At 36.7% G+C, this 27,705-nt stretch overlaps 1 protein-coding gene across 2 annotated transcripts; it reads left to right on the forward strand.

Annotated features, from left to right (window-relative positions):
• The first annotated feature begins 808 nt into the window (after positions 1 to 808).
• Positions 809 to 27,203, forward strand: LOC111866739 (exocyst complex component 5). 2 transcript variants are annotated; one of them, XM_023855952.2, is made up of 17 exons: positions 810 to 1,258; positions 2,657 to 2,781; positions 5,439 to 5,556; positions 7,858 to 8,055; positions 9,346 to 9,410; positions 9,492 to 9,675; positions 11,119 to 11,259; positions 14,284 to 14,360; positions 15,001 to 15,111; positions 15,962 to 16,057; positions 17,040 to 17,199; positions 18,281 to 18,513; positions 20,880 to 20,966; positions 22,359 to 22,461; positions 22,552 to 22,708; positions 23,727 to 23,887; positions 26,455 to 27,203. In XM_023855952.2, the coding sequence occupies exons 1-17, from the start codon at positions 1,226 to 1,228 to the stop codon at positions 26,551 to 26,553; spliced, it is 2,148 nt and encodes a 715-aa protein (XP_023711720.1). In that variant the 5' UTR covers positions 810 to 1,225; the 3' UTR covers positions 26,554 to 27,203. The 2 variants fall into 2 exon arrangements, with proteins under 2 accessions (XP_023711721.1, XP_023711720.1); XM_023855953.2 differs by lacking the exon at positions 20,880 to 20,966 and having other exon boundaries at positions 809 to 1,258.
• Positions 27,204 to 27,705: the final 502 nt, after the last annotated feature.

Raw genomic sequence — 27,705 nt, forward strand, 5'->3', positions numbered from 1 at the left:
GGTTTTGTAATCTTTTTGGTCTGTATGAAATATTATGTATATATGATCTTTTGCCTTTTATGTTTGACTTTTTCCTGCATTAATTATAACATGTTACTTTGCATAGTTGTGAAATTTTTGTTAGACAATGTGCCCTGTTGCACAGCTGATCTCTTATATTTTTCTGTCGTGTATTGCATAAGTACAATTTTTGTAAGGCTGACTGTATATATTTATTGATGATAACTACATCCGCTGAAATTGTAATTTCTTATGGATCTATGGTGGACCAATAAATACAATACAATACAATACAATGAGGAGTTTTCGTTATTTGTACTTTTCACTATATGCTATGGGAGTGATCATAATAAGAAATATGATGTTGGTGAGGTATATCATGAAATGAGAGAGGTGTACAAAATTTTGACTGGAAACCTAAAGGGAAGAGACATATAGGAGAGTAAGTGTAGGTGGGAGGATGACATTAAAGTGGAATTGATTCGTGGAACCTGGTAATGAATGAATGTGTTCCTATGAGATGGGAGATTTCTTAAATAGCTGATAATTTCCTTCTTGAGAAGGGCTGTGTGTAGCCCAATTGACATCGGTGAGTAGCCGACTTAAGATTTTTCTTTTAGTTTAGTATAGTGACATCATATTGTTTCCCCCACCCGGTAGGGTTGTATAGGTATTCTTGACGTTCTTGACGACCGTCGTCTCGGTGCTGGCGGTGGCCATTTTGTACCAATAGACTTTCCGATGCGTAGAGATGGCAGCACTGATGCATGTGGGACCTGTGTACGTGACATCACGATGGCTGGGCGAATGGGAATCGCCTAGGCGTTTTTGTATTACAATAATATTATTATACAATTAAAAAAAAATTGCTTCCAACATAATTAAGATGTCACGGAGTGATGCTGACAGTGTCAGGCGGCACAATTGACGAAAGCTGTGAAATCGCAGGAGCGTGGTTTGATTGATCATTAGCATTTTTAGGGTTAGGGAACAGCGCAATTAGTAACGAAGAAATATTGAGTGTGTAAAACCAGTGGGCGTTTATGTAGGTCTGATGTAACTAATGTTGAATGCTAGTTACCTCGCTTGCTCATAAGTATGTAGATAAAATATCTCATAGTGTACTTTCCCTTTGAAAACATTGGAAGGTTTGGAAGTGTGTAGAGTTAAAATAAACCCGCGATTGTTTTGTTGAGAGGAATCGAATTCAGAACGAAGAATCAAAATGATGATGCAGTATATGAAGGAATTAGAACAGGTGAAGTAAAGCGCTCTGTAGCATTCTAGCGGCCTTGTATTACATTTAGTCTTAATGCAAATAAACGGATGTTGCCAAAGTTATTTAATATGAATAGTAACGACAATTTGACATTAAGTAACACACCATACTTACATAGTTCTGACTTTGTGAAGATTATTATTTATACTTGTGGTTATAACAAATGCTTTGTTCTTCATGACTATGTGGACATGTCAACACTTAGAACCGCATTTATTTTATTAATGCTGCTGTTACCAGTTTTCTGTTTGTAACAGCTGCAGTATATTTGTTGTTGCCTCTCAAATTTCGTTTGCATTGAAAAGTGTAAGTATAACTGTCATACTGAATACAAACTTTTCCATGTGACATCATGCTGAATGACTGTTCTGCATCTTGTAGCACACCATATCATGTACTGTTGAAAGTTTTATTCATATTCTTGCATTAACTGAGCTAGTGTTAGTTTCTTAGGAATGACTCAGTTCCATAAAGTTATTCTTTGTTATGCTTTCATTCACATATCTTTTGAACATGTGTTAGGATTCACAGAAGAATTTAACAGATAGCATTTTCAGAAACAATGATTGACAAATTGTTCTAGAAGACTGGAGGGTGTAACAGAAATATTAAGACAGCATCACTTTAACAGAGGAACCAGTACAAACTGACGAAACAGATGGACGAAGACTCCTTTTATTCTTTGTACCATACTTTGTAAACTGTCATTGTGTTAATATTTGTATCAGTTGCAAGTATCTTGGTTTATTTGGACTTGGGTTAGCTGCACCAGAGTGCTACAGAACATTGTCAGTATGTTGAAATTTACATGATTCAAAATGGTGGCATATCTGTAACTAATGATAGTCTCCATGGTACATGTGGCCATGCTGCATGAAATTTATTGAGTGATGTGCACTGAATTGTGTTGTAATGTTTCACCAATTTGTATGGTCTCCTTGGGATTTACAGCATGTTTCAGCTCCAAGAGAAACTATAAATTAAATGTGATATTGGTTTCAAGATTCAGCTTTTGCAGGAAGCCCAGAATAAACCGGTCTGTTGGAAGAACTTGTTTGTCATCATCTATTTAAAAAAAACTCCATGGTTTTAGTCCGCAAGCGATTTAAATTACCCTTATTGCAACTTGTCAAGTTTTTTGTAATGTTGCTCAGTGCATCTTCTGACCTTCATATACATGTACTATCATGTTCTTCATTTTGTGACAGGGCAGAAAAATGTAGTTTAATTAATTCATATTGTTTGTGTTTTATATATTAGGCCTGAATAAAACCCTAATTTTGCAAGATGTTTGGCAGTAAATGGTGTTAACTGAATATGTGGTTGAATATAAACGAATTTCTACCTCTCATCATTTTTGTTTGCATTTTTGATTAGGAACCATTTGATCCAGAGGAATTTGTAGAACGCCTTGCTTGGAGAACAGTTGCAGACAGCAGAGGTGAGGGAACAGGACATTTTGATCCTGTTTTGCTTCATGAGACATTTCTTCAGGCCATCAAGTGAGTGTTACTGATAATCGTTTTCTCTTGTGCATTTTGTGCGTGTGCTTATAGATCTAGAACTAGGATAACTTGATTGGCACAGCAACAGACTACAGGATGGATAGCTGAGGAATTGGGCTTTGATTCCTGACAGAGGGAAAAGATTTTTCTCTTCTCCACAATGTTCATACTAGCTTTGAGGCCCTCCTATCCAATCTATACCACAGGCTTTTTCCTCAAGTGTGAAGTGGCACAGGGCATGGTGGAGCTGTACCTCTACTCCACCACGCATCTGCATGGTGTGGTGCTTCATTAATTAACTTTTTTAAGTTTCTTGATTGCTAGAAGAATTCTTCATCTTAGGGGGTAAATTATTAGCACATTCATAACTTTTCATTGTTGCTCAGTTGTGTTAAACATATAACTTTTTAAATTGGGAACTGTTTATGCAGACCTTTTTAGTAATTACACATAGACTAGTGATTGCGTGATGAATATTTTTGTCTTTCCATTTTTACAGACTACACCTACAAGGTGTGTGTGCCCACTGGCCATAACTTAATCACTTCTGCTTGACTGTAACATCTCATTGCCATATATGACCCATGAAAGGAAGAATTAGCTATTAGGACTGAAATGACAGACATAGTCAGTATGCAGGCAAAAGATTAGTGTGACAGACATTATCGTAACACCAGCTGCATGTATTATTGTTATTGTTATTATTGGAGGGGGTGGGTTTCCCCATGCACTGCGACTATTTGTTAATCTATTGTGTGTCCTTTTTTTAATTTCTACTGTCACCATGCCCTTCCAGTACTGGTGCTCGCTATCAGCCTCGTTCTGCTAGGGAGGTCAGCCCTCTCTGGCAGTGGTCCCCGATACTTTCCCATCTACCGGAGGAACTGGAAACTACTTGGGTGGGAAACTTTGCCTAATTTTGCTCAGAGGTCTCCGAGAGACATCGAGGATCTTTTACGTGCCGTAAATCTACGACATGGGACACACAGCTTAAAGTCCCTCCCGGAGGACTTGTTCCCTCAATTTTTCCGCCCTTAAAAATTCCACAACCTCCGCTGGGTTTGAACCCGTGTACCTTGAGTCATGAGGTGGGAACGTTACCCCTAGACTACGGAGGCCGCTTCCGCTGCATGTAACTGTACCCCATGATGGAGAGTATCTTCATAGCCATTTCAAAAGGTTATGCACAGAAAATTTTACCTCTTTTGTTTTTTTTCTTTAACAGGAACTTCTACTTTATACTAAAGTGTCATATTGAGGTCTGATTAAATATTGCATTAGTTTGGTGGCGTGCGGTAGTGTAGTTGGTTGAGGCACTGTGCTACAAGCTGGAAGGTAGTGGGTTTGAATCCTGATGAGGTCATTGGATTTTTCAGTTGACCTAACCCTTCCAGCCACACAATGATCCTGGGGTCAACTCAGCCCCTAACAGAAATGGGTACCAGGAATCTTCCTTTGGGGGCAAAAGGCAGCCAGTGCATAAGGCTGACAACCTCAGTGCCATCTGTGAGCCTGTTGTCTAGAAACTATGGGAACCTCAATGTCTCACAAACCTATGGGCCTTTACAGCCCATTACAGGGATAGCTTTAGGTTAGTTGGAAACATTAACGTATTGTCATGTATATTGGTGACCTGTAGATGGGTTTTGGATTGGTGATTTGATTTATTGGATGCTCACAAGTCATAAGTACAAGTAATTATAAAACTCAAGACTACTATAACACATAAATAAAGCCTTCAAAATCTGCTTACACTAATCATTGCTAGGTAACAGATCTCAGCGATGGCAAGGCGTTTACAATGTTTTCACTGTCTATGTCCTGACAGCAGATTTTAGCACAGGAGCTATCACTTCAGATCACTAGAAGGCTTCTTGCCATTTCTTGTTCAATCACCAGTGAATCACCCTCCAGAACTTGACCTAATTCTCCAATCTCTTGACACTGTTGTTCCTTCCAACTGGTTTCCTTATATAGATGTGGCACAGACCTACAGAAAACACGTGTCACGTGTCAGAACGCGTGGCATGGACCACATAGAAAACACAGCCTCTGTTGTTGAAACACCTCTGTTGGGGTTCCCACACGATCGCTACCCAGTCAGTTCATTGACACACTGACTGCTGCCAAGCAACAGTCCCATACTGTTATGCGTTTAATTAGGAAGGTGTTTTGCGCCATTGCCTGGCTATACACATTACAGTAGGTGCGATGGAATAATTCAGATTAATACAAATTGCAAAGTATATGATGAAATTTTGTGAGCCTCAGATATTCATTAGAATTTGATTCTGTTAGACAGGATAAGTGGGATTTTTTTTTCAGGTTTATTAACTATAGATTCATGTTGAAAATTTTAAAATGTGGTCTTCATAGAATATTGAATGCTGAACTGAAAGTTCTCCAAACAAAATTATGGTATGGCCATATTGCACACCAACATCTTCCCATATTTTAAAGTGAAGGCTTTCATCGCAAATAATTTAGTGCCTTAGTCCTAGGTTTACTTTGTGTTTTCTGTTAAAGTGTACCACATTTCGCTGCCTGCTACTGTGAAATATTCTCAGACCTTCAGATTGTATCTTGTGATCTTGTTTCTTAGTGATGCATTGGATAAGAATCATTGTGGAGTTACTGTTGTTATTTCTCAAAAGGGATCTGCAACTTCTGCAAGAACGTCAGCAAAAGAAATGTGAGCGCCTGGAGATGATGTGTCGGGAAGAAGAGAATGGACACTGGCAACAGATTTCCCAGCTGCAAGACAGGAATAAGGTATTGTATATGAAGGTTATTTGGAAAGTAAGAGGTACAAAGTCCAGAAAATATTTGTAAAGCATTTTTTATTCACTTGTAGCACTTTTACAACACATTTTTATTTACCTTTCACCATAATCACCATGGATCGCAATGCACTTAGTGAGCCTGAGGATGAGTTTTTTTTTATTCCAGTGTTGTAGAAACCACCCACCTGCTCTCTTAGCCATGGCATCTCTGCATCATAATCATCCGAAAAAGTCTTTCCAGCCAGATTTTTCCTTCGATTTAGAAAAGAAGTGGTACGTGCTGTGTGCAAGGTCTGGACTGTGTGGTGGAGTGGCCAATACTTGCCACTTGAAGGACTGCAACAACTCTTGTGTGGTGCGAGCAGTGTGCAGATGGGCGTTATCCTGCATTAAGCAGACTTCTTGTATAAGCATTCCTCCGCTTATTTTGAATAGCCCGACACAGATTCTTCAGCGTCTCACAGTAAGCAGCAGCAGCATCGATGGTGTCTCCTCAAGGCAATCAATTGATGAGAAGTAGCCCCATCCAGTCCCAGAAGATGGTTACCATGATTTTTCAGTTTTAATGGTGAGGTTTTGAATTTTCTTGCTGTTGGTGAGTGTGTGTGGCACCATTGCATTCATTGTTGCTTATTCTCAGGTGTGTGATGAGATACCCAAGTTTCATCTCAACATACAGAAAGTCATCACCTTGATCGCCATAACACGCGAGGAATGCCTGTGCTGCAGCCACTCATTTTTTTCTTGTGATTATATGTCAACATTTTCGGCACCCAATGTGAACACAGTTTCTGATAGCCTAATCTTTTTGCAACAGTTTCATGGACAACAGTTTTTGACACCTCTGGACACTGTTGATGAAGTTCATCAATGGTTAAATGTCTGTCAGCGTGAATGTTTTTATCAGTTTTTTAGATTATTTCATCAGTGACAATGGATGGCCTTCCACTCCATATTTCATCGTGAAGATCATTTCTTCTTGCTTCAAATTCATGACACCATTTTGCTATGTTTTGCTTGTTCATAACATCTTCGCCGTAAGCAGAAACAAGTTCGCGATGAATTTCAGCAGCAGTCTCTCCTATCGCGTGAAGAAATTGAATTACTGCACAAACCTCACATTTGACGGGATTTTGAACTGACCTCGTTATTTTAAACACACACACTGCAAGCGCAGCGTTGCCATGACTGTGGCCAGTGAACTCTGCCTGTCATAAGAAATAAGATTTTTACGAAATATATAATTTTGTCTGTTCTGTATGGGTGCGAAACTTGGTCTCTGACATTAAGGGAGGAACACAGACTTAGGGTGTTTGAGAACTGGTTGCTGAGGAGAATATTTGGATCGAAGAGAGGTGAAGTGATGGGAGGTTGGAGAAAAGTAAATAATGAGGAGCTTTGTCACTTGTACTCTTTGCCAAGTATAATTAGAACGATCAAGTGAAGGAGAATTAGATGGGCAGGGTATATAGCACGAATGGGGGAGAAGAGGAATGCATATAGGATATTGGTGGGAAAGCCAGAAGAAAAGAGACCACTAGGAAGACCAGGACGTAGGTGGGTGGACGATATTAAAATGGATCATAGAGAGAGAGGATGGGATGATATGGACTGGATCAATCTGGCTCAGGATAGAGACCAGTGGAGGGCTCTTGTCTACACGGTAATGAACCTTTGGGTTGCATAAAATGCTGGAAAGTTCTCAAGTAGATGCATAATTGGCGGCTTCTCAAGAAGGGGTCAGTTCCATGAAGTTAGTTTAGTTTAGTGTACAAGGGGCATAAATATTCATTGCATGGTAAGTACTTCAAATCGTGCCATAGCTCAAGCGGTTAGTCGCTGACTTCCGACCGCGGCAGCCCGGGTTCGATCCTGGGTCTGGTCAAGTGGGATTTGTGGTGGACAAAGTGGCGCTGGGGCAAGTTTTCTCCAAGTACTTCGGTCTCCCCTGCAATCTTCATTCCACCAGTTGCTCCACAATCACCCTCACCTATCATCTGGGGCTGGTACAATAGGCCAGAAGTGGCCGCAGTACAAGGGACGTAGTCCCACCCCACTAGCAATAAAGAAAAGTACCTCAAATTCTCACTGGCATTAAAATAGTTATGAATCTTGTAATTATGTTGTAAAATGTATACTGAAGATTCATTGAACATCTTCAAAGTGTAATTCCTTGAAATGCTCCTTTCTGATATGGTATTTAGCTGGACTCTTATTTAGTCAAGTTTTATCATCATCAGATCTTGAACCATCTACAAATCAGCTACAGATTTTAATACTCTATTCCCAGGCATCAGTGAAAATGTTTCAAGAGCTAGATGAGAGAATTAATTATGTGGCTACGAAAGTAATTCACTTGGGTGACCAGTTGGAAAGTGTTAACACACCTCGAGCCCGGGCAGTTGAGGCACAGAAGCTGATGAATCATTTTGCAGAATTTCTGAGCCCTGGGCCATTGCTTGCTGAAGTTTTTACTGATAAAACTCAGGTAACTCCAAATAGTGATTACATTATACCTTAACAGTTTCATAAGTGGCTTTGTTTCTAAACATCTCACAGTTAAAAATAAGATTTTGGGGCATATTTTAAAATGAGTCAACATGCCTCTACCTATCACAACTGTTTGTATCTCTGCATGATGTTTCTCAGAGTTTATGGTGAAGGAATTTGTATGTTCGAGTGCACATTTCCCATGTCTGTAATACTATGTAATACAATAAGATAAACAAAAAATACATTTTAGTTAAATATTGATATTTTTGGTTTGTGGAGGGATAATGTGAAGTATTTGTTGGTAGACTCTTTGAAGTAGTAGTTTAAAATGTAGATTGAAGTTGGAATCTGCTGCTGTAATTATCTCTCTGAAATGTTTTGTAGGAGAGGTGTGGGGAATTTTTTAATTCAGCCAACAACTAGGTCTTCTAAACAGGAGACAGCATACTTAGAACCCAAGATTGTAACACTAAGGATATAACATCATAAAACACATATAAAACATGTTAGCTGATACAATATTATCCAGCTTTTACCATGTTGGTGTCCCAGGAGATCATGAAATAATTTATGTTGACAGTGGATTTTAAGAATGTATACTCTTAACTTTGGCAAAATTAAAAGTCTTCAGAAATTTTTCTAGTTTCTGTTAGGCATGCTGTCCCCCCCCCTTTTTGACTGTTTGATAATTTTGTGCAGCTGAGGTGGGGGCTTTGCATGCAGTTAACAACTATTCACTTTCAAATGTTCTGTTTTACCAAACATTATGAAGATCTCAGACCGAGATGGTTTCTCTGGAATGACATAGGTGATGCATAAAGGATGTGAAAATTGAATTTTTGCAGGCAACTTGGTATTGTGTATATATCTACTTTTTCTGGAAATGACTTTACTTAATGAATCACAATAATGAGTAAAGTGATTGGCTGTGGGCAGAATAATTAAGGTTCAGTTTCCAACAGGGACTTTACCACAATGTCCAGATCAGCTCTGGTGATAATCAGGTCTATTTCCTAGTGGGTATTACAATATTTCTTTATTTGAACTGCCCTTATACCCATTATGACATGGTTCTTAGTTACTTGAACAAGTGTACCTCTCTGCCTTAGCTGTTATGTACTGATCTGTATTTGTGAGTGCTCAGAAATTTGTATATTGAACCAGAAACAATTCACAACCCACAGGTTGGAGAATCCTTATGTGAAGGAAAACATGACATGACTGTTCCATTCGCTGAGCTTATGTATAGCATTTTAACTCTAAGCTCTTTCTTTGTTTGTTACAGATAGATGAAGCAGCTGATATCATACAGAAGTTACATTTGATTGCTCAGGAATTACCTTCAGGAAAGTATGTGTTCAGGCAAACTGTAGTTCCATGTCGTGTTGTAGGTATAAAAATATGGTATGAAGCAGTAATTCATTTTTGCAGATTTGAAAAGGCGAAAAAGAAAATAGCAACTAAGTACGATGAAATTGAAAGATCTCTGATTGAGGAGTTTGTGAAAGCTCATCGCTCAGATGACAAAGGAAGGATGAAAGAAGTTGCGACTGTTCTCTCTCATTTCAAGGGTTATCCACAATGTGTAGATGCATTCATTGAACAAAGCCAGATGGTAAGATGATTTACTAACCAAAATTTTGTATCCATTTATTTGCCGTACATATCTCATATTGCACTCATCTTATTCATGCTGATTTGATTGTCATAATATTTGGTGAAGAATCAAGGTTATGGAGCTCTTAATTGTGTAATTTTCTGTCATCCTCGCTCATAGATTCAAATATTCTTTTTGGCAGTCTCTTCACAAACATCCTCAATCTGTGTTGTTCCTGCAGGGTAGGAGGCTGAGTTTCATACCATGTAAAACAACAGGAGGAATCCATATAAAGAAAACTATACTCATCCAGTAGTCCAAAATTTTAAAGAAAAATTTACCGTTTTTCACATCCCCCATCCATCATATCTCCATGATTTATATACCTTAAAATTATTAGATGTTGGATACAGGCTGTAAAGCATGTGATTCTCTCCAGCTCATAAGTTCCTGGATTTTGCTGAGGGGCCTGTTTTAATGAGTGCCAGCTTTACTCTGTCATTGCTCTGGCAGTTGTCATGTCATGTTTGTGGGCACAGTATGGCATAATGTAGCATGCTCGTACAGCTCCTATAGATTGTACATATTACAATAGGACCACTTCTCACCATATGGTTAGATATAATCTTTCCAGAGACTTCTGATGTTTTAACAGTCTGTTCACATGTATTAAATAGGTATTAGCATTTTATTGCAATCTTGAAATAACAGCATATAAGTATAACAATATTAGTAAAATTTAGAATGTGTCCGCGAAGAATTACTAGGTATTTTGTACTTTGTCTGTCATCCGGTATTCTACAAAACTATAGAACACAGCATTTTGGAAACTAGATCTGTTTCTAGCCTCAGGTGATGGAGGACACCTTCCCTGTTGGGTCCCACGGAAAGAGCTAACCTCAGGAACCCAAGAGAACAGGTTTACCTCAAGCCCTCACCTGACGACGGAAACAGATCAGATTTTTAAAGACTGTATTCTCTACTTTTTTAGAATTTTGGACGGTGGACAAAGCCCCAAAACCCAGTAATTCTTATTGTTACCATTATCAGAACCAATATTATACACACGTAGTACAGACAAGCAGCGGCATTCACACAAGAAGACTACATTAAATAACACCTGTACAGTGTGAAAACAAGAACTAGCCGCTCCAGCACTTAGACATAGGGCGAGTAACCCTAAGAATTTTAAATTTAAAATTTAGAGAAAATTTTAAAAGATTTTAAAAACATCATAACTAAAGATTTTTAGAGTGCTACTACAAGAATATCGGGTTTGACGTGTGCAACATAATCTACATGCCAGACACATATCAACAATGTAGANATTATCAGAACCCTTTAGAATCTGCTTGTGTCCACAGAGTTTGTAGTATACAAAAGTGTTATTTATTAAGTGATTGATAAAGCATGCCTGTTTAGTAATGTGGCGTAATATTTTATCGTTTTTCTCTGTTACAGAGTGCATTTACAGGGAAAGATGTCTTCCGAGATGTCATTCCTTTGTGTGAAAAAAATTTTACTGTGATGACTGAGGTATTCAGTAATCCAGACCAAGTGATGGCAAAGTTTGTCCTTAATATCTATCATTTGAAACTGCAGGTATGTCTCTGTGTACACTCACAGTTTAAGAATGACCCATCTTATTTTGTGTGTATGTTCAGCACTGTGGCAATTTAATGTTGCTTTCTCAGCTGTATTGGTTATGTAGCATTGAATGCAAGGGTGACTGCATTATGAATTTGGAAGGATATGGAAGGGAACATTCATGGCCTATTTTAAGAGACTGTCCCTGCATTTACGTGGAGGAGCAGAGGTCAGCAGAACAGATAAGGATAGCCAGCTTCTCACACTAATATTGAACTTGGGACCTCCCAGATACAAGGCAGGAGTGCCATCCACTCAGGCACAAGTATTCTCTCAGTTATGATTTGAGGTAACAAGTATGAAATTTTGTGGGGATATTATATGTGCTTGATTGCAAGTGCCTTCTCTTTACCACAATTTGTAGGGATAAGATATACAGGGTGTCACAAAAGGTCTGACACATCTTGATCTTTAATAATTTGGAAAATAACGAAGATAGAAATAAACTGGTTACATTGTTGGATTGAGAAACTCAAAAAGTTTTGTGTCTATTGTTAATAAAGTTGTACATGTGCTCCATTTGTTTCACGAAAAATATCAATGAATCTTATTTAAGTAACATATATTAGAACAGTAATACATAAAAGTGATGTGAATACAGTATCCTCAGATTGGCTTAATGTTAGACAGGGAGTGCCCCAAGGGTCTGTATTAGGACCTTTGTTGTTTCTCTTATATATAAATGACTTGCCTAAAATATTAAATTTTCTACACCTGTAATTTTTGCTGATGATACTAGCATCTTATTTTCACATTCTAATATAAATTCTCTTAACAGGAATATTCTTATAACAATTGAAATCTTAAATGGATGGTTTAGGGCTAATAAATTATCTTTAAACTTCAACAAGACAAATTGTATTCAATTTAAAACTAAGGCAGTAATGTCAGATACTTTTGCAATAAATCATAATAATAAGTTTATCGGCAGTACCCTCAGTACTGCATTCTTGCGAGTTACAATTGACAGCGCCTTAACGTGGAAGAATCACATTGATTTACTTGTAAAAAAATTAAGGAAGGCTTGTTACGTAATTATAAATATGAAATATTATATGCCTATTTCAGATCTAAACGTAATCTGTTATTCCTCTTTTCACTCCTTAATGAGTTATGGTATCATCTTTTGGGGAAACTCATCTCAAAGTTCTGCTATTTCTCTTCTCCAAACAAAGGCTATCAGAGCGATGTTGGGATATAGCAGTAGTTTTGTGTAGAAACATATTTAAAGAGTTAAATATTTTATCATTTGCATTAAGCTATATGTTTTTGTTGTTAGTATTTGTATTGCAAAATAAAGTTCTTATTCCATCAAACATTGATTTTCATACTATTGATATTAGACAATGACAAAATTTGTATCTACCTCAAGCTAATGTAACTATTTATCAAAAAGGAGTTTATTATGCGAGTATAAAAATATTTAATAAATTGCCCATAGTGATCAAGAACACATCTGATAATTTTAAAAAGGTTTAAGGTTGTATTAAGGCATTTCTTGAACACTCATATGTTTTATACTGTGGATGAATATCTAAATAGATAACTTTTATTATTATTGTATTCATTGTACTGTCTAGTTTTGTAATAACTATGTATGTATTCTATACTCTAAATTATTTTATGACATGTTCTGTATCCATCTATGGATCTCTTGAACTTACAATAAATACAGTACAATACAATACACNTCAGGCATTTCTTGAACACTCATATGTTTTATACTGTGGATGAATATCTAAATAGATAACTTTTATTATTGCTGTATTCATTGTACCGTCTAGTTGTGTAATAACTATGTATGTATTCTATACTCTAAATTATTTTATGACATGTTCTGTATCCATCTATGGATCTCTTGAACTTACAATAAATACAGTACAATACAATACACTATTATTTATTTAACAGTGAAATGTTTTTTATGTCATAGAGGATGCAGTGCATTCTTATGAAACAGGTAACAAGTAACAATAAATAATACTGGTTTTAGAGACCAAATCTGTGAGTGAAATGATAACTTTATATACAAATGTTAATCGTTATTTTTTCTAACTTTAGTCCTGGGGGTTGAAAAGTTATGCCAGTTGTAGTTGCCATTTCACTGCCATCAGAAAAAAAACTATATCTTGTTGCTGTCATTATTTTTAACATATTGTGACATGTTGAGCTATGGATTACCCCTACCTCCCCAGCGGTACATGGCGGTAACGTAACGCTCGCATTACTACGGTAATAGGCGAGTTCCCACCCCGCCACTCCCCTCCGCGGTGACGTNGGGGTTGAAAAGTTATGCCAGTTGTAGTTGCCATTTCACTGCCATCAGAAAAAAAAACTATATCTTGTTGCTGTCATTATTTTTAAAATATTATTTGGTTTTAACATTTTGTCAATAACAGAAGTAATGATAGTTTTATCTATTATTGTTCAGATGTGTAATCAATAAAAGAAGCAATGCTATTTTTATACATTATTGTTCAGACGGATGAAATTAGATCTGTACATAAAGAAAAAACATTATCAAAACTTAAATTGAATCAGTTTCTTAAAAGTATTGCAGTTTGCTTGTTTATTTCTACATTTGCATTTCATTAAACAATTTTGCTTTTCTGTATTTGATCACCTTACTAGGAAGAAAAGAGATAATTCTCCCAGCAAGATATTAATATAATTAAAACAATGAGAAAACTGAAAAAAATCTGTTAATATGTATAACTGCTGTGAATTTCTGGTTGCCAGCTTGCAAAATTCATTCATCTGAATTGAGTGGGTCATCATACTTCCAAGTTGTTTATTCTTGTAGTCCTTTTGAAGTTAAAAATAATTATAATAATAAAAGAATTGCTGACTGCAGAAGCAGTAAGCCTCTTAAAAGTATGGAAGGAAATTGGAATTGCAGGAGCAGTAAATTCAGACTAACCTTTTGGAGGTTTATTTACTTTCTTTATAGTTGATTAACATTCAGTTTTCTAATTTCAGAACTACATTGTGGCTAGTTTGTCAGATAGAAGTGACACAGACAGATATCTCAAGAATTTGTATGATTTATATTCAAGGTTAGTACCAGTATTGAATTCCTGTTATTGTAGGAATGACTTTGTTTGTACCTATGTTCCTGTTTCATCATGTCCTTCTTCTGTAAATATGGTTTTGTCTTTTACTACTTATACTACTACTGCCACTGCAATTTAGACAAAAGATTGGTGGATAAGGAACACTCCTACCAATAGCTGAAGTTTGGAGGTAATGAAAGGAGAAACAGAAAGCACAGTAGTGGCAGCTCAAGATCAGGCAGTAGCTAGAAACTATTTTAAGAGAAAAATTGAAAGAAGATATTGAGAGTAAGTGCTGATGATATAAGACATCAGTGCATCAGAATGGTGGCAATAACTTAGGCTGTGCACCTCATGATGGCATACAGAATATCGTTTCTTCTCTTAGTGTTAGTAAAATCTGTTTAACTTTTTATTTGATATTATTTTTTAATTACAGGTATTCATTGTTTGTCATTGCAGAAAAGTCAAATCCCCAAATGACTGCCTCATTTTTAAATTGCGAATGATTTTAAAATTATTTTATTTGCCTTTTTTAACCTCTGAAATGACATGTCTTGCTTTCAAATGGAAAATGATTTTTTTTTAATTTACTTCTTGTATGATTTTACCTTTTGTTACAGAGGTTTGTTTGTCATTACAGAACAGTTAAACTCTCAAATGATCTGTCTCACTTTCAAATGGGGAATGACAGTATGTATCTCAGTAAACTGACTACGAACATCTTTCAGAAGTATTTGGACTCGTATATCAGGTAAGATAGTCGTGGTGCATGTTCGACTGTCATGGAGTTTCTTGTATAGCTAAGTCTGTCTTGTAGGGGTTAGAAATTGCCGATTAGATGTAAGATAGTGGTTCTGAAAGTGATTTGTAAGGATGTTTTGCAAAGCCAAAGTAAATAATTACATTGTGCTCCAAGCGAAGCAAGTAATCTAGCAGTCACTATACACTGTCTTTACAGAGTAAAAAGGACTGCCATATATGGACAACATGTCTGTCTTTCTGTCTGGTATTTTTTAACAATTCTACATGTGAAATATCAGTAAAAGTTGAGCTATATTCATTCATAATATCTTATAATGTATAAGATATAATACAGAGGGCATATGTAGAGAAGGAGTAACTCACATACAGTTCCTTGCACCTGTGTCTCTAGTTCCTCTGGGTGATAATTAAAATTTTATGACTTCCCCACATACTTTTTCACATACATCATAAACTATTAGATGTTTCAAATTCAGCAGTGCGGTTAATTATTACAAATGAAAGGCTGAGAATTCTGGGCCTGTGCACAAGTTGCCAACATCTAGGAATGCCTTGTTGTATGCGAAAGTTACATTTGAACAAAAGTTTTCAGAACATCACAGTGTTAGATCTCTGTTTCTTTTAGAATGATAAACTGTCATTCACAAACACAGATATCATGTATGATCATATTAATTGATACAGATGTCCTTACAGTGGATATTAGTGTTATTTTCAGTGGCAACTTATCCTCTAATATAGCCATATCACTGATATGCAGCTGAAAGTAGAAATTTTATTAGTATGCTAAACATAAGTGAGGTACCAAATTGTACAACTTGGTGTCTTTACTTTTTCAGTGTAGAAACGAAGTGTCTGAAAGAAAAGAGTGCTGCAGTATTACATAAATATTATGAATGCAAGAATCACCAGAAGAAGCAGATCCAAACTGGAGGGTAAGTATATTATTTTGCTGTAAGAATCCTGATGTGCCATATCCTTATTCAGACTCCTTAGTAGTATATTGTTTGTGTGTGTGCACGCGTGCACCTGGCAGGCGGGCATAATCATAAGAAAACTCACATATCTGGTGAGATGTCTCAAATCTATGTTGATGTAAGTCACTCCATGGTACTAGTTCCTCCTTAAATGATTCAAGAAAATCCTGCTTTTAAGGATACTGAAGGTTCGTCGGTGTTTTCACAAAAGCGTGCTATTTGACCCTGTCCTCAGCCAGTTAATTGTAGTACACGCCATCAAATCCTGTTTCTGCAAGAAAAATTTTAAGATACAGTTAAAGATTTTCTGGGGAGCAGTGGGTTTGAGTACTAAACTGAGGAAATCTGAAATGGAGGAGATTTAATGCTAAGATTTTGAATCAGTGAAATTGGGTGTTAAATAAAGAAACACAGTAAAGCAGGGAATGTTAAATAGAGGTTCAATCATATTTCTCTAATCTGTGTTTAGGCCCCCCCAGAAGTCTACATTAAACCTTTTTCAGAAAATTTAATTTTGGTTCTTAATAGCCCAATTTTATATGAAGCTCAAATCAAACTCTCATATTTCAAAAAGCAGCTTCTCTTACAAATGAACTTCATACCACAAAATATAGATCTGATCAAGGTTCACAATTTTTACTTGGAACAGTTTTTATCCATCACAGTCCATGTTGAATAGAATACAATGAAAAATGCTTTAGGATCCTTACGCTGTGTAGTGTTAGTAATGTCATTACCTTTGTAATAGTAGATTTGTATTTCCAATAAATGAATAAATGACTGTCAAGATCAGTGATGTATACAGAATCATAAAGAACACGTTTCCATTTTTTGTTTTTTCCCCTGCCATGCTTCTCAAGGCTTTTATCTAACCAGAAACAGTTTTGCTTATATCACTTTTATGAATCTTATAATCCCTGCAGTGAATTTTTTCCTCCAGTTTCCAGGATTTGAGAAGAGATCTCCAGGCAGTGATTGGAACACGCACAAACTTTAACATTGCTCAGATTGAAAACTATGGAGGTGAAACATTCTTATCTGAAGAAGTAGCAATTGCATTACTTCAGGAGAGCAAATTGGCATTCAGAAGATGTGAGCTGGTAGGTATAATGTCAAGATATTACCATAACATTTTCATTGTGAATTAATGCTTAGATTTGAATTGTTGGTACATAGAATGTTGACAGGTTTACAGACTCATGGTACAGTACTACTGAGAAAATATTGGGTGAAGGTTGAGTTTTTTAAACCTCTGTATTGATTTTTCTTTAAAGCATATTGGTAAGATCAATCTTAGGAAATCTGGATGTTACATTGTGTCCTTGTTTCACCTGGCTGAGGAGAAAGTCCAGTATTGAACTTGTGTACATGATAATGAAGCTTGAGTTCCATGGAAGGCAGGAAATTTCTTGAAAAGTTGAATGATTATTAGTTTTTCGAAAAAGGATACACATTTCTGAAGTTTGTAAGTTAGATACTTCCTCTGAGAGAAAGCAGTGACTAATCTGCAATAACTTTGTTCATTATAAGAAACTTTCTTTCTGTATTTAGAGTCCATTTTGCATTTTTCTGTCATTCACTGCAATTCATTGAACCTTCCATCATACACTCCCATGCACTGTAATGACCCAGCAGCAGTATATAAAGTCCAAAGCTTGGACAGTATTTTAATCTAAGCCTTGATCATTTATTCACACCTGTTCAGATTCACTATTTACCAAAGGAACTTTAAATAGGGGTTGTATTGTAACCGATGTAACCTTTTTGAACAGATGGGTAACAGGTGTGTAAAAGCTTAAACTTCATTAGTGGCATGTTGGCAATGAAAAGGCGCTAAAATATGCCTCCTGGCTTCTTCATTTTTTGTCTATTCATCTGCATGTAGCGGTTTGAGAACCACTATATGGATTTTCATGAAATATCATGTATGGAAGTTTACTAAAATTTGTTTTCACATTCCATTTTCAGTTAAAATTGTACAGTGATAGTGGGCACTTTATATTAAGACCTGTATGCAATTTTGCACATATTTTGAGTGTAACTTGCTAGGTGTTTATCAGCAAGAGAAATTTTTCAAACATATAAATATAATTCATACAAACTAAATTCTCCTGTAATGATCCTACATCACTGTTACAAACATAACAGTTACTGACGTGGTACTTCATGTTCAATTGTTAGTTGTCCCGTCAGTCTGACCTGCCAGGTAATGCACTTCAGATATTTGAAATTTTGCTGCATTATCTCATGGCTGAGCACCTGGATTATGCCCTTGAACTGGGCTTGCAAAGTGTGCCCATACCAGAGAACAAAACACAGCCTCAGATCTCCTTCTTCGATGTCTTACGACAGTGTAATGCCATCGTTCATCTACTGGAGAAGCAGTTCATTGGTAGCCTTGTCCCATTGGTCATGTAAGTATATTCTGATTGATGAAGATTTGAATATTTACTTTTTCCAGTTAATGTTCCATTTGTGCACTGAAAGCCTGGAGTCAGCAGGGGCATCAAAATTTGTGGGTTCTGGTGTCTAAGGAGGCCAAAAATGTGTCCAGATTATGTCATTGTAGCTAGAAGGAAATGTCATGTTAGGTGGGTCCCTTGTCACCACAGCATGGCGCATCCTCAGGTTGTGGATGGAGGAAACGTCCTCCAGGTATGGAGGGTAGCTGCGAATATATTGAATAAGCAGTCGCAGACAGCTGACAAGGGGTGGTCCATCTTGGGGGTTGGGCATGGGGTCAACAACTCCTCACTGTAAAGAATAAGCTTGTTACGAAAATCTGCAAGAAACCACAGTCCTGGACAGGTTCCTTGGATAAACAACCTAAGTGAAAGAAAATGGATATAAGATTTGGTACTTGGTATGTTAGAAGCATGTATAGGGCAGGTTCATTCAGGGCAGTAGCGGAAGAAATCTCAAAATATAAGTTAGATTTAGTGGGAGTACATGAGGTCATATGGTGTGGAGATGGCACTGAATCAGCGGGGGAATATACATTTTTCTGTTGAAAGGGGAATGAAAATTATGAATTAGGTACAGGTTTTTTTGTACATAGAAGAATCATATAAGCAGTTAAAAGGGTAGAGTTCGTTAGTGATAGGATGTCATACATAATACTAAGAGGTTGCTGGTGTGATATCATTGTTCTGAATGTTCATGCTCCAACAGAAGATAAAATGGATGACCTAAAGGATAGGTTCTACGAAGAACTAGAACATGTATCTGATAAATTCCCGAAATACCCTATGAACATTTTGTTAGGAGATTTCAATGCCAAAGTAGGTAGGGAAGATACTTTCAAACCAACGATTGGGAATTGGAGTTTGCATGAAATTAATAATTATAATGGCGCAGATTAGTAAACTATACCACATCAAAAAATCTTACAGTCAAAAAGTACGATGTTTCCACATCATAACATTCATAAATATACTTGGACATCTCCTGATGGGAAGACATACGTACAATCAGATTTACCATATTTTGATAGACAGGAGACAGCACTCAAGTATACTTGATGTCCGATCATTCAAGGCAGCAGATTGTGATACTGACCACTACCTGGTGGTGGCAAAGGTTAAGGAAAGACTGTCAGTGAGTAAGCAAACGCATAAATTTCAGATGGAGAGGTTCAGTCTGATGAAATTAAATGAGGTAGAGGGTAAAAGAGCAGTATTGTGTTGAGATCTCAAACAGGTTCGCAGCTTTGGAAAATTTGGACACTGAGGTGGATATTAGTAGAGTCTGGGAAACTATTACAGAGAATATCAAAATTTCTGCCCAAGAAAGTTTAGGTTAATATGAACTGAAGAAGCATAAGCCAAGGTTCGATGAAGGATGCTCAAAATTACTAGACCAAAGAAAACAAGCCACATTGCAATGGTTACAGGATCCAAGCGAAATGAGTAGGGATAATCTGAACAATACAACACGTGAAACCAGCAGGCACTTCAGGAATAAAAAGAGGGAATATCTGAAAGACAAAATTGATGAGCTTGCAATGAACAGTAAGAACAAGAATATTAGAGACCTGTATAGAGGAATAAATTGCTTTAAGAGGGGTTACCAACTTAGAAGTAACTTAGTGAAGGATGAGAATGCTGATCTTTCAGATTCCCACAACATTTTTAATAGTTGGAAGAACTATGTACTTCTCTCAGTTATTGAATGTTCATAGAGTCAGTGATGTTAGGCAGGTAGAAATGCACACAGCTGAGCCCTTAGTACCTGATCCTAGCCCTTTTGAAGTTGAAAGTGCTATTGCCCCATGGCAGTTTCATGTGAATGTGGATATAAACATTTGTATTCTATACAGGGCATGGAAATTTTCACCTATTTGAGCAACTGTTAGCTTCTAGAGAAGTACTGTGCTTATAGGAGTTAGTTGGCTATTTAACCAGATTGTAAACTCAATTTGACTGCCGGGCAAAATATGTTAAATATGATCAGTACTCCAAGAGATGTATGTTGTGGTAACAAGAAGTTTTCTCTAAGTTCGATTTAATTTTTTACAGACGTGAGCTAAAAATTATGAATATGATGGCATTGTGAGTCTTTGAGATTACGTCTAGCTAGTTGGAAGCTTTATTAATTTATATTATGAACAAAAGTGTATCTTTGAAGTTATATAAATATTAATTTTTAATTTATTTTCTGGCTCTTCATTATAGATGGAAATGTTTAAAGAGAGGAAGTATTATTTGCCCTCCCTAGAACTTCTGTCATTAATCAATTAATAAGCTGAAAGTGTAATCACCTCCTTTGTCCAATGTTCCAGATCTACACCAAAGCATGGTGATTGTCTCCAGAAGAAAAAATATCTTTTGGAACAGATTGAATTTAAATTAGACATAGGACTTGACAGGTAAGATGGAATTCATGTTGTAGTCTTTTGTGTTATGACATTGTGCAGTCTGGCAGAGGGGTACCAGAGTTTCAAAGGATCATTCTGTCTCTACTTTCAGGTTATACCATGGAGATGGAGGTACTTTGTTCCTCTGATATGTTGGTACTCATTTAACAGACTGCAAGATGTTATAGTTCAAAGACCACAATATGAATCTTCACTGCCATGAAAACCTCACATCTCACATAGTTAAGACTGAAATTCAGTTTACCTTCTTATGAGGTTATATATACTCAGAATATAAAAATTAAACAATTTTTTGTAAAGTAATACCAGATATTTATGTGTACCATGAATATTGTTAATAGCAAGTTGGTGTTGGCTGAGGGAAAGCGAGGTAATATTATTATATTATCTATCACATGATGGACTGTGTATGGGGTTTGGATTGGTAATTAGAGTTACTGAATACTTATAGAATGAAACTATAGATAATTATGACAGCCTTACTGAGTTACACACTCCAAACATCACTGTAACAACAGCACACAGAAAGTCTTTTCAGTTTGTTATGTCTTTACCAGTTGTTTCCTGATGACGGATCCCAAGAATGTCCTCTCCTTCCACGCTCATGTTCTTACTGGCTGGCGACTCTTACAACTAACTCGGACAATGCTTAGGAACGACTGTTGTTTACTGAACCATTACTTAGGAATGTGGTCTACATGCCACAATATTCATCATCTGAGGAGAAAGAAAAAGGGCTGAATGAGACCAGTGGTACTGACATTATCATGTATTTCAGTGACAGTAGACTTTCATACTGAAAGACATGTTGCAAATACCTCCTTCATTCTTTGGTTGTTATGCTGCATGTTTCTTCCTTCCCCCTCCACTTCCCTTGGTTTTTGGTTTTTAAGTGTGGTAAGTCATTTCACCGTCAGTAATTTAGACATAATTGTTGCCATACCAAATTTCATAGAAATGAAGTTGCATTAAACCATACATATACACAGTAAAAGTGACACAGTGATCTCTTTGAAAGTGAAACAGAAATTGAGTTCCACCTGTTTGTTGCAGTTATTCATACTGAGAAGTTTTAATATTTTTTTTATGTCTCTGCGTATGGTCTCTTGACCTCTCTGACGTCTGTCTATGTGGAAAGAGTGATGGACTCCACTTGTGAGACTGGAGTATAATGTGGTAAATTCTGTTCAATCCCAAAAGTGTGGTGGCCAGCAAAGAGGATGTACAGTTGAATGTAGAATACAAATCGCACAAAGAAGTTAAGAATAAGAAACTAACACTTGTAAAATGTCAGTATTCAATGTGGAATCCAATATTTTTAGCATGGGGATCCTAAGGCCATTAGGTCTACAACTAAAAATAATATTTTACTTCTTCTTTTAGGTCCATTAATGCTATTGTTGGCTGGGTGAAAATATATCTTCAAACAGAACAGAAGAAAACTGATTTCAAACCTGAAACAGATCTGGACACACTGGCTTCTCCTGTAAGTGCAAGACTCGTGACGGAATAGTTTCTTAGTTTCTAACTCTCTTTGTTTCTTGTCTCATTGGGTACTCAACACTTTTCTTTGCAGGCATGTTTGGCTGTGGTTCAGTATGTTGGAAGCATGGTGGAAAGGATCAGAGATAGCTTAGATGGTAAAAACGTTGAAGCCCTTATGATGGAATTTGGTACACGTTTCCATCGAGTTATTTATGAACATCTACAGCAGTTCCAGTATAATTCAGCAGGTGAGAATAACTTTTGATGATTTAAATATGGATGAGGTTCATGATAAAATTAGGATAATAGTAAAGAATTAATAGAGCATCACAAAAAGAACGGGAAAGAACGTTCTGGCAGGATGAGTTCTAACAGTATTTAAGATCACCAGTGGTACAGAGGAACACATTGCCTCCTTCAGAGTTGAAGAATAAGCCAAACACAAAACCAGCAGTAGACAGGCAGCTTAAAAGACTAGCTATAGGCAGGTGATGTTTCTTTGAAATGTCTGTGGATATATTATAAACATGGAGTGTTCGAGTAACCCCATGAATATGACAAGTATGGCCAGCCTTATGTTTCCATCTCTTATATTGGTTCTGTTAGGTGTATGTTTGTCACATTACATTTTGTTCTAATAATGTAAAAGTACCGCATCTGTTGGCGCAAAAGATGTTTCATATAAAACCTGCAGAGAAAAATGAATCACGCATCTTATGTTTGCTACACATTTCCAAAACCTTATGGTAAGCTAAAAGGTAAAGTTGACCCTGTGCTTAGCTATTTAAGTACTGTGCCATGAAGGCATATGAGGGAGTGGATGTATAGATCAACATTCTCTTGACCTCAGCACTAGCTGGTGGTGAGTGGTCAGCTTCACGCCGTGGCCACTTTACCCCCGGGGAAAGAGCCCCTTGTGCCCATTGGATAGGAGGTTGGGTGAGCCCCAAGAACCGGTCTGGACAACATGGAGAAGAGAAAATTCTTGACTCTACCAGGGCTAAAATTCTTGACTCTGCCAGGACTAAAATTCTGACCCCTTGGTCATCCAGCTTGTAGCCAGTCACTGTACCATCTATGATATCCCAGCACCTATAACTTTGGTCATAAAGATAGTTGAACACATAGGATAGATACTATGCATAAATTTCAAAAATATTTATGGTCAGCTGTCAGGATTATGTTGTAGTTTGTAAATCAACTTGAAATGTATGAATGTAACTCGAACCTACTTACCTTCTAAATGTCACATGTTTCTTTTTTTAGGAGCAATGTGTGCAATCTGTGATGTCAACGAATATAGAAAATGTGTGAAAGAATTTAAGGTTCCATTGGTGAACACGTTATTCGATACACTTCATGCACTGTGTAATTTGCTTTTAGTAAAACCTGAAAATTTAAAGCAAGTCTGTACAGGAGACCAACTGGTAAGAACACAACAGTGTCCTCCTCTCTCCTTCACAGTAGGTATACATCTGACTTGGGCTTTGAGATTTTGTGGATAAGCCTTTGAAATTAATTGATGCCTGAAATTGGTTATGGCGTTTATGATTGTAAAAGTGTATTTTATCTATTAACAATCAAGTTCCTTCCGTCAAATGTGACACTTTTTTAAGTTTTCCACCTCGTCACCACCTGCCTTACATGTTTCGGCTCACCACGGAGCCATCATCAGAGGCATTTATAGTAGAAAAAGAAATCACCAACACACAAAACTTCACTTTGTCCAAGATAGCCACGTTCCAGTTAATTAAAATAATTACAAATAGTTAAAATTACCCAGAATGTCGGTTCACTAAAAGTTTTTCACACACCACAGTAGCTTCCTTATTTGATTCGTCGTTAATTCTGTAAAATTATGTTTCGTTATTTGAAGTAAGAATTCTTAAAATCCCTAGAATTCTTTCCCGCTTGGCCCAATCTTTTTGCTTCGGGATGTTGTTGACGTGTGTTGTCTGTAAATAAAAAGTTGTGGTTTTATTTAGATTGTATTATATAAGTTTTTATGTGTATATACTTTTAAGGTTCACTAACCTTACCTGTCGGTAGTTGATGTTGCTTGTCTGTGTGTTGTGATGCTTGTGTGCTTAAGGAGTGCTGTGTCGTGTGGTTTACGTATCCTGTGCTTGTGACGTCAGTGTGGGGGTGTACGAATCCTGTATTATGAGTTCGAAGAGGTTTTTTTGATTGTTGGTTTCTTTTATCTGTCTTTGTTCTTCTATTAATTTTTTGTGTTTGTTATGATAATATATTTGGAAATCTTCCTTTACATTCATTAGATTGCCCTTCTTAGCTGTTTCGAGGATTTCCATGATTGTGGTTATCGGCCCATATTGGTGTCTTGTGTTTAATATATGTTGGGCGAAGGCCGATTCGTCCTTATTTAATCTTATGTTGCGAATGTGCTCAGTGTATCGGGTTGACAGTTTTCTGCCCGTTTGGCCAATGTATACCTTTTGACAACTTTGGCAGGTCAGTTTGTAGATTCCGCTTTGCTCATATGGATCGATGTTTTTTCTTTCGTGTACTAGTTTGCCTAGTGTGTGGTTGGTTTTATAGGCTATCTTTATGTTTGTGTTCCTAAATAATTTAGTAATTTTCCTTATATAATTTCCCGTGTATGTGTATGTGATCCATTTTTGTTCTTTTTTCTCGTTAGTGTTTGGATTGTTTATTTTTTGTTTTAGTTTGTTGTGTATTCGTGTGATTTCATCTTTTCTGTATCCATTGTTTTGTGCAATTTCGATAATGGTGTTTAATTCTTTGTTTTTTGCTGTATCTTGGACAAAGTGAAGTTTTGTGTGTTGGTGATTTCTTTTTCTACTATAAATGCCTCTGATGATGGCTCCATGGTGAGCCGAAACATGTAAGGCAGGTGGTGACGAGGTGGAAAACTTAAAAAAGTGTCACATTTGACGGAAGGAACTTGATTGTTAATTGGTTAGTGTGACGGACCAGAATGAAAGACCTTAAAAATGTATTTTATCTGTTGGCTCCATCTGTGTTCTTTTGACCTTTCTAGTCTCTGGCAGGGGTTAGGCGGGATTCCATTAATTCTCAGTGAAATGGTGGTGGCGGTGGCAGCAGTAGCAATGAATCTGTTTTGCATCGTTTTAGCTCTTTGTTTTATGAAGAAAAACAGGCTTGCAGTATAAGTATGCACACTCGCCTGACATGAATCCTCTTGATTTTTTTTCTGTGGAAATACTTGGAAACCATGGTCTGTATCAGTAGTGAGTACTAGAGAGCAACTATGCTGTCAGATTCATCAGTTTGCAAGTAAAATAAAGAATACACCCAGAATCTTGAAATGCTTGAGAGTTTCTTTTTTGTGTAGGGCTGAGTTGTGTGTCCATGAACATAGAGGACATTTCAAGCACCTCTTGTAAGAAATTAAAAATGAAGCTTATTATTAGCTCTTTTGCCTGTCTTCTTTTTAACAGAACCAATTAAACTAAGGAAGTATTTAAGGTGCGACCATGGAAGTTGAAATTAGAATTTCTAGGTTTTTAAGGGACGTCCTCAGGGTACATATTCTTACGAGTGGTTTTTATTTTTATCTCCAGAAACCACCCTTTAAAATAGGGCATGTAATACTGATACACTGGAATAAAGGAAATAGTTTGTGATTGACTGTGTACATTATTCTGCAGGTGGTAGCTTTAACATTTTCCTTGACATGTCATTCAGTAATGTAGAACTGGAAGGGAATACAGAGGAAAGCAGGGGAAGTTGATGACATGAAAGTTTACATAAAAAGTGACAAAACTTCCCGTTGAATTTGCAGTGGGTATTACCCTAGTAGATCTTAAAGAAATGGCATATGAAAATGTAGGCTGGATTCACGTGGCTGAGAACCTTCTGGTTTAAGAAACTGTATTTCTTGACTAGCCAAGTGGCCATGACCTTCTCAGGAATTACTGTGCTCTGCGTGGTTAGATAAACAGATCTGTGAAACACTGAGCATTGCATTAAGTGTGCCTCTCCTTTTCAGGCCGGTCTGGACCGATCCATCCTTCTGAATTTCATTCAGCTTAGAAGTGATTACAAAACACAGAAATTGGCTGTCTCACTCAAGGGCTTAGCTACATGAAACTGGTGATAAAAAAGCACCTCAGGCCTTTATGTCTTTCTCTGATTAGAAGATGGATGGAAGTTAACACGTCAGTAATCAAAGCTGCAGCAAGAATGGAGCAGACAGGCAGAGTGTTCCTAAAGTCAGAGCTTTCAATATTTAGTTAAGTTGTAATAAATGGTAAATCATGAGTTAAGTGAAGTACTTAGAAGTAGAGGCTGATTTACTTGGAGGCGGCCCCAAAATAATAATTATAAATCATGCAGTAATTTATGATGAGAATGAAACTTTATATACCTTGGTAGATGTGGAAGTCCTTGGGTTACAAGGGATGTATAGAATTGTCTTCCCTTCACCTGGAAACACAGGCTTATGGTGGTCCATGTTCACAAATGTTGTAGCCAGTATGATAGAAGGAACTGCAAAAACAAGGTGAACTGAGCAGGCACCGGATTTGTTTTGCAAAGTACACTGTTACCAAGTTTTTGTTTTCCTCAGTAAATTGTTGCATGATTAATAATTAGTATATCAGAGCCTCATCCAAGTGAATCAACTGATATCATACAGTGTTAACTGCATATGAATTAATGTTATCACATGAAACATTTCTTCAGTATAACACAAATAATTTTCTGTATAAACCATGAAATAGATGACCTGTATTTGTATTGAGAACTCTTTTATTTTAAAATGTATTAATGTTGTTTTAAGACATTTATAACAGCCTTGTTTCCTCTCACTTCTTGTGTTTAACCCTTAGTGTATAAGATGTTTAATTAATCATTCTTGCATAAGGCTGGGTTAAATTTTCATTTAAACTGTAATAAGGTGCTTAAAATCAGAAAGTAATTTGTATTTCATGCTGTAATCAATCACACAAGTAAGACAGTGAGTGACCAGCTTCAAGCTCTTTCTGTGATGTGTTAAGTATATAGGGTATCAAGATGTTTCTCTGAAGACAAGGTTTTATCAATTCCTGTCCATCCTGTAGTGTATTGTTGCTACTCGGCTCACTGGTAGAACTGGCTGAATCTCACAGTGTATTTTTATTAGCAGTAAATCAGGAACAGGCGGCTACTTTAACTGAGATATGACTTTACTTGATGTATATGTGTTTTCTTATTTGCCATCTGAGGCTAACATTTATTAATTTGATAAGTATGAGTTAAT

This window comes from Cryptotermes secundus, unplaced genomic scaffold (genome assembly GCF_002891405.2).
Source record: "Cryptotermes secundus unplaced genomic scaffold, Csec_1.0 scaffold213, whole genome shotgun sequence".
Classification (NCBI taxonomy): Eukaryota; Metazoa; Arthropoda; class Insecta; order Blattodea; family Kalotermitidae; genus Cryptotermes; species Cryptotermes secundus.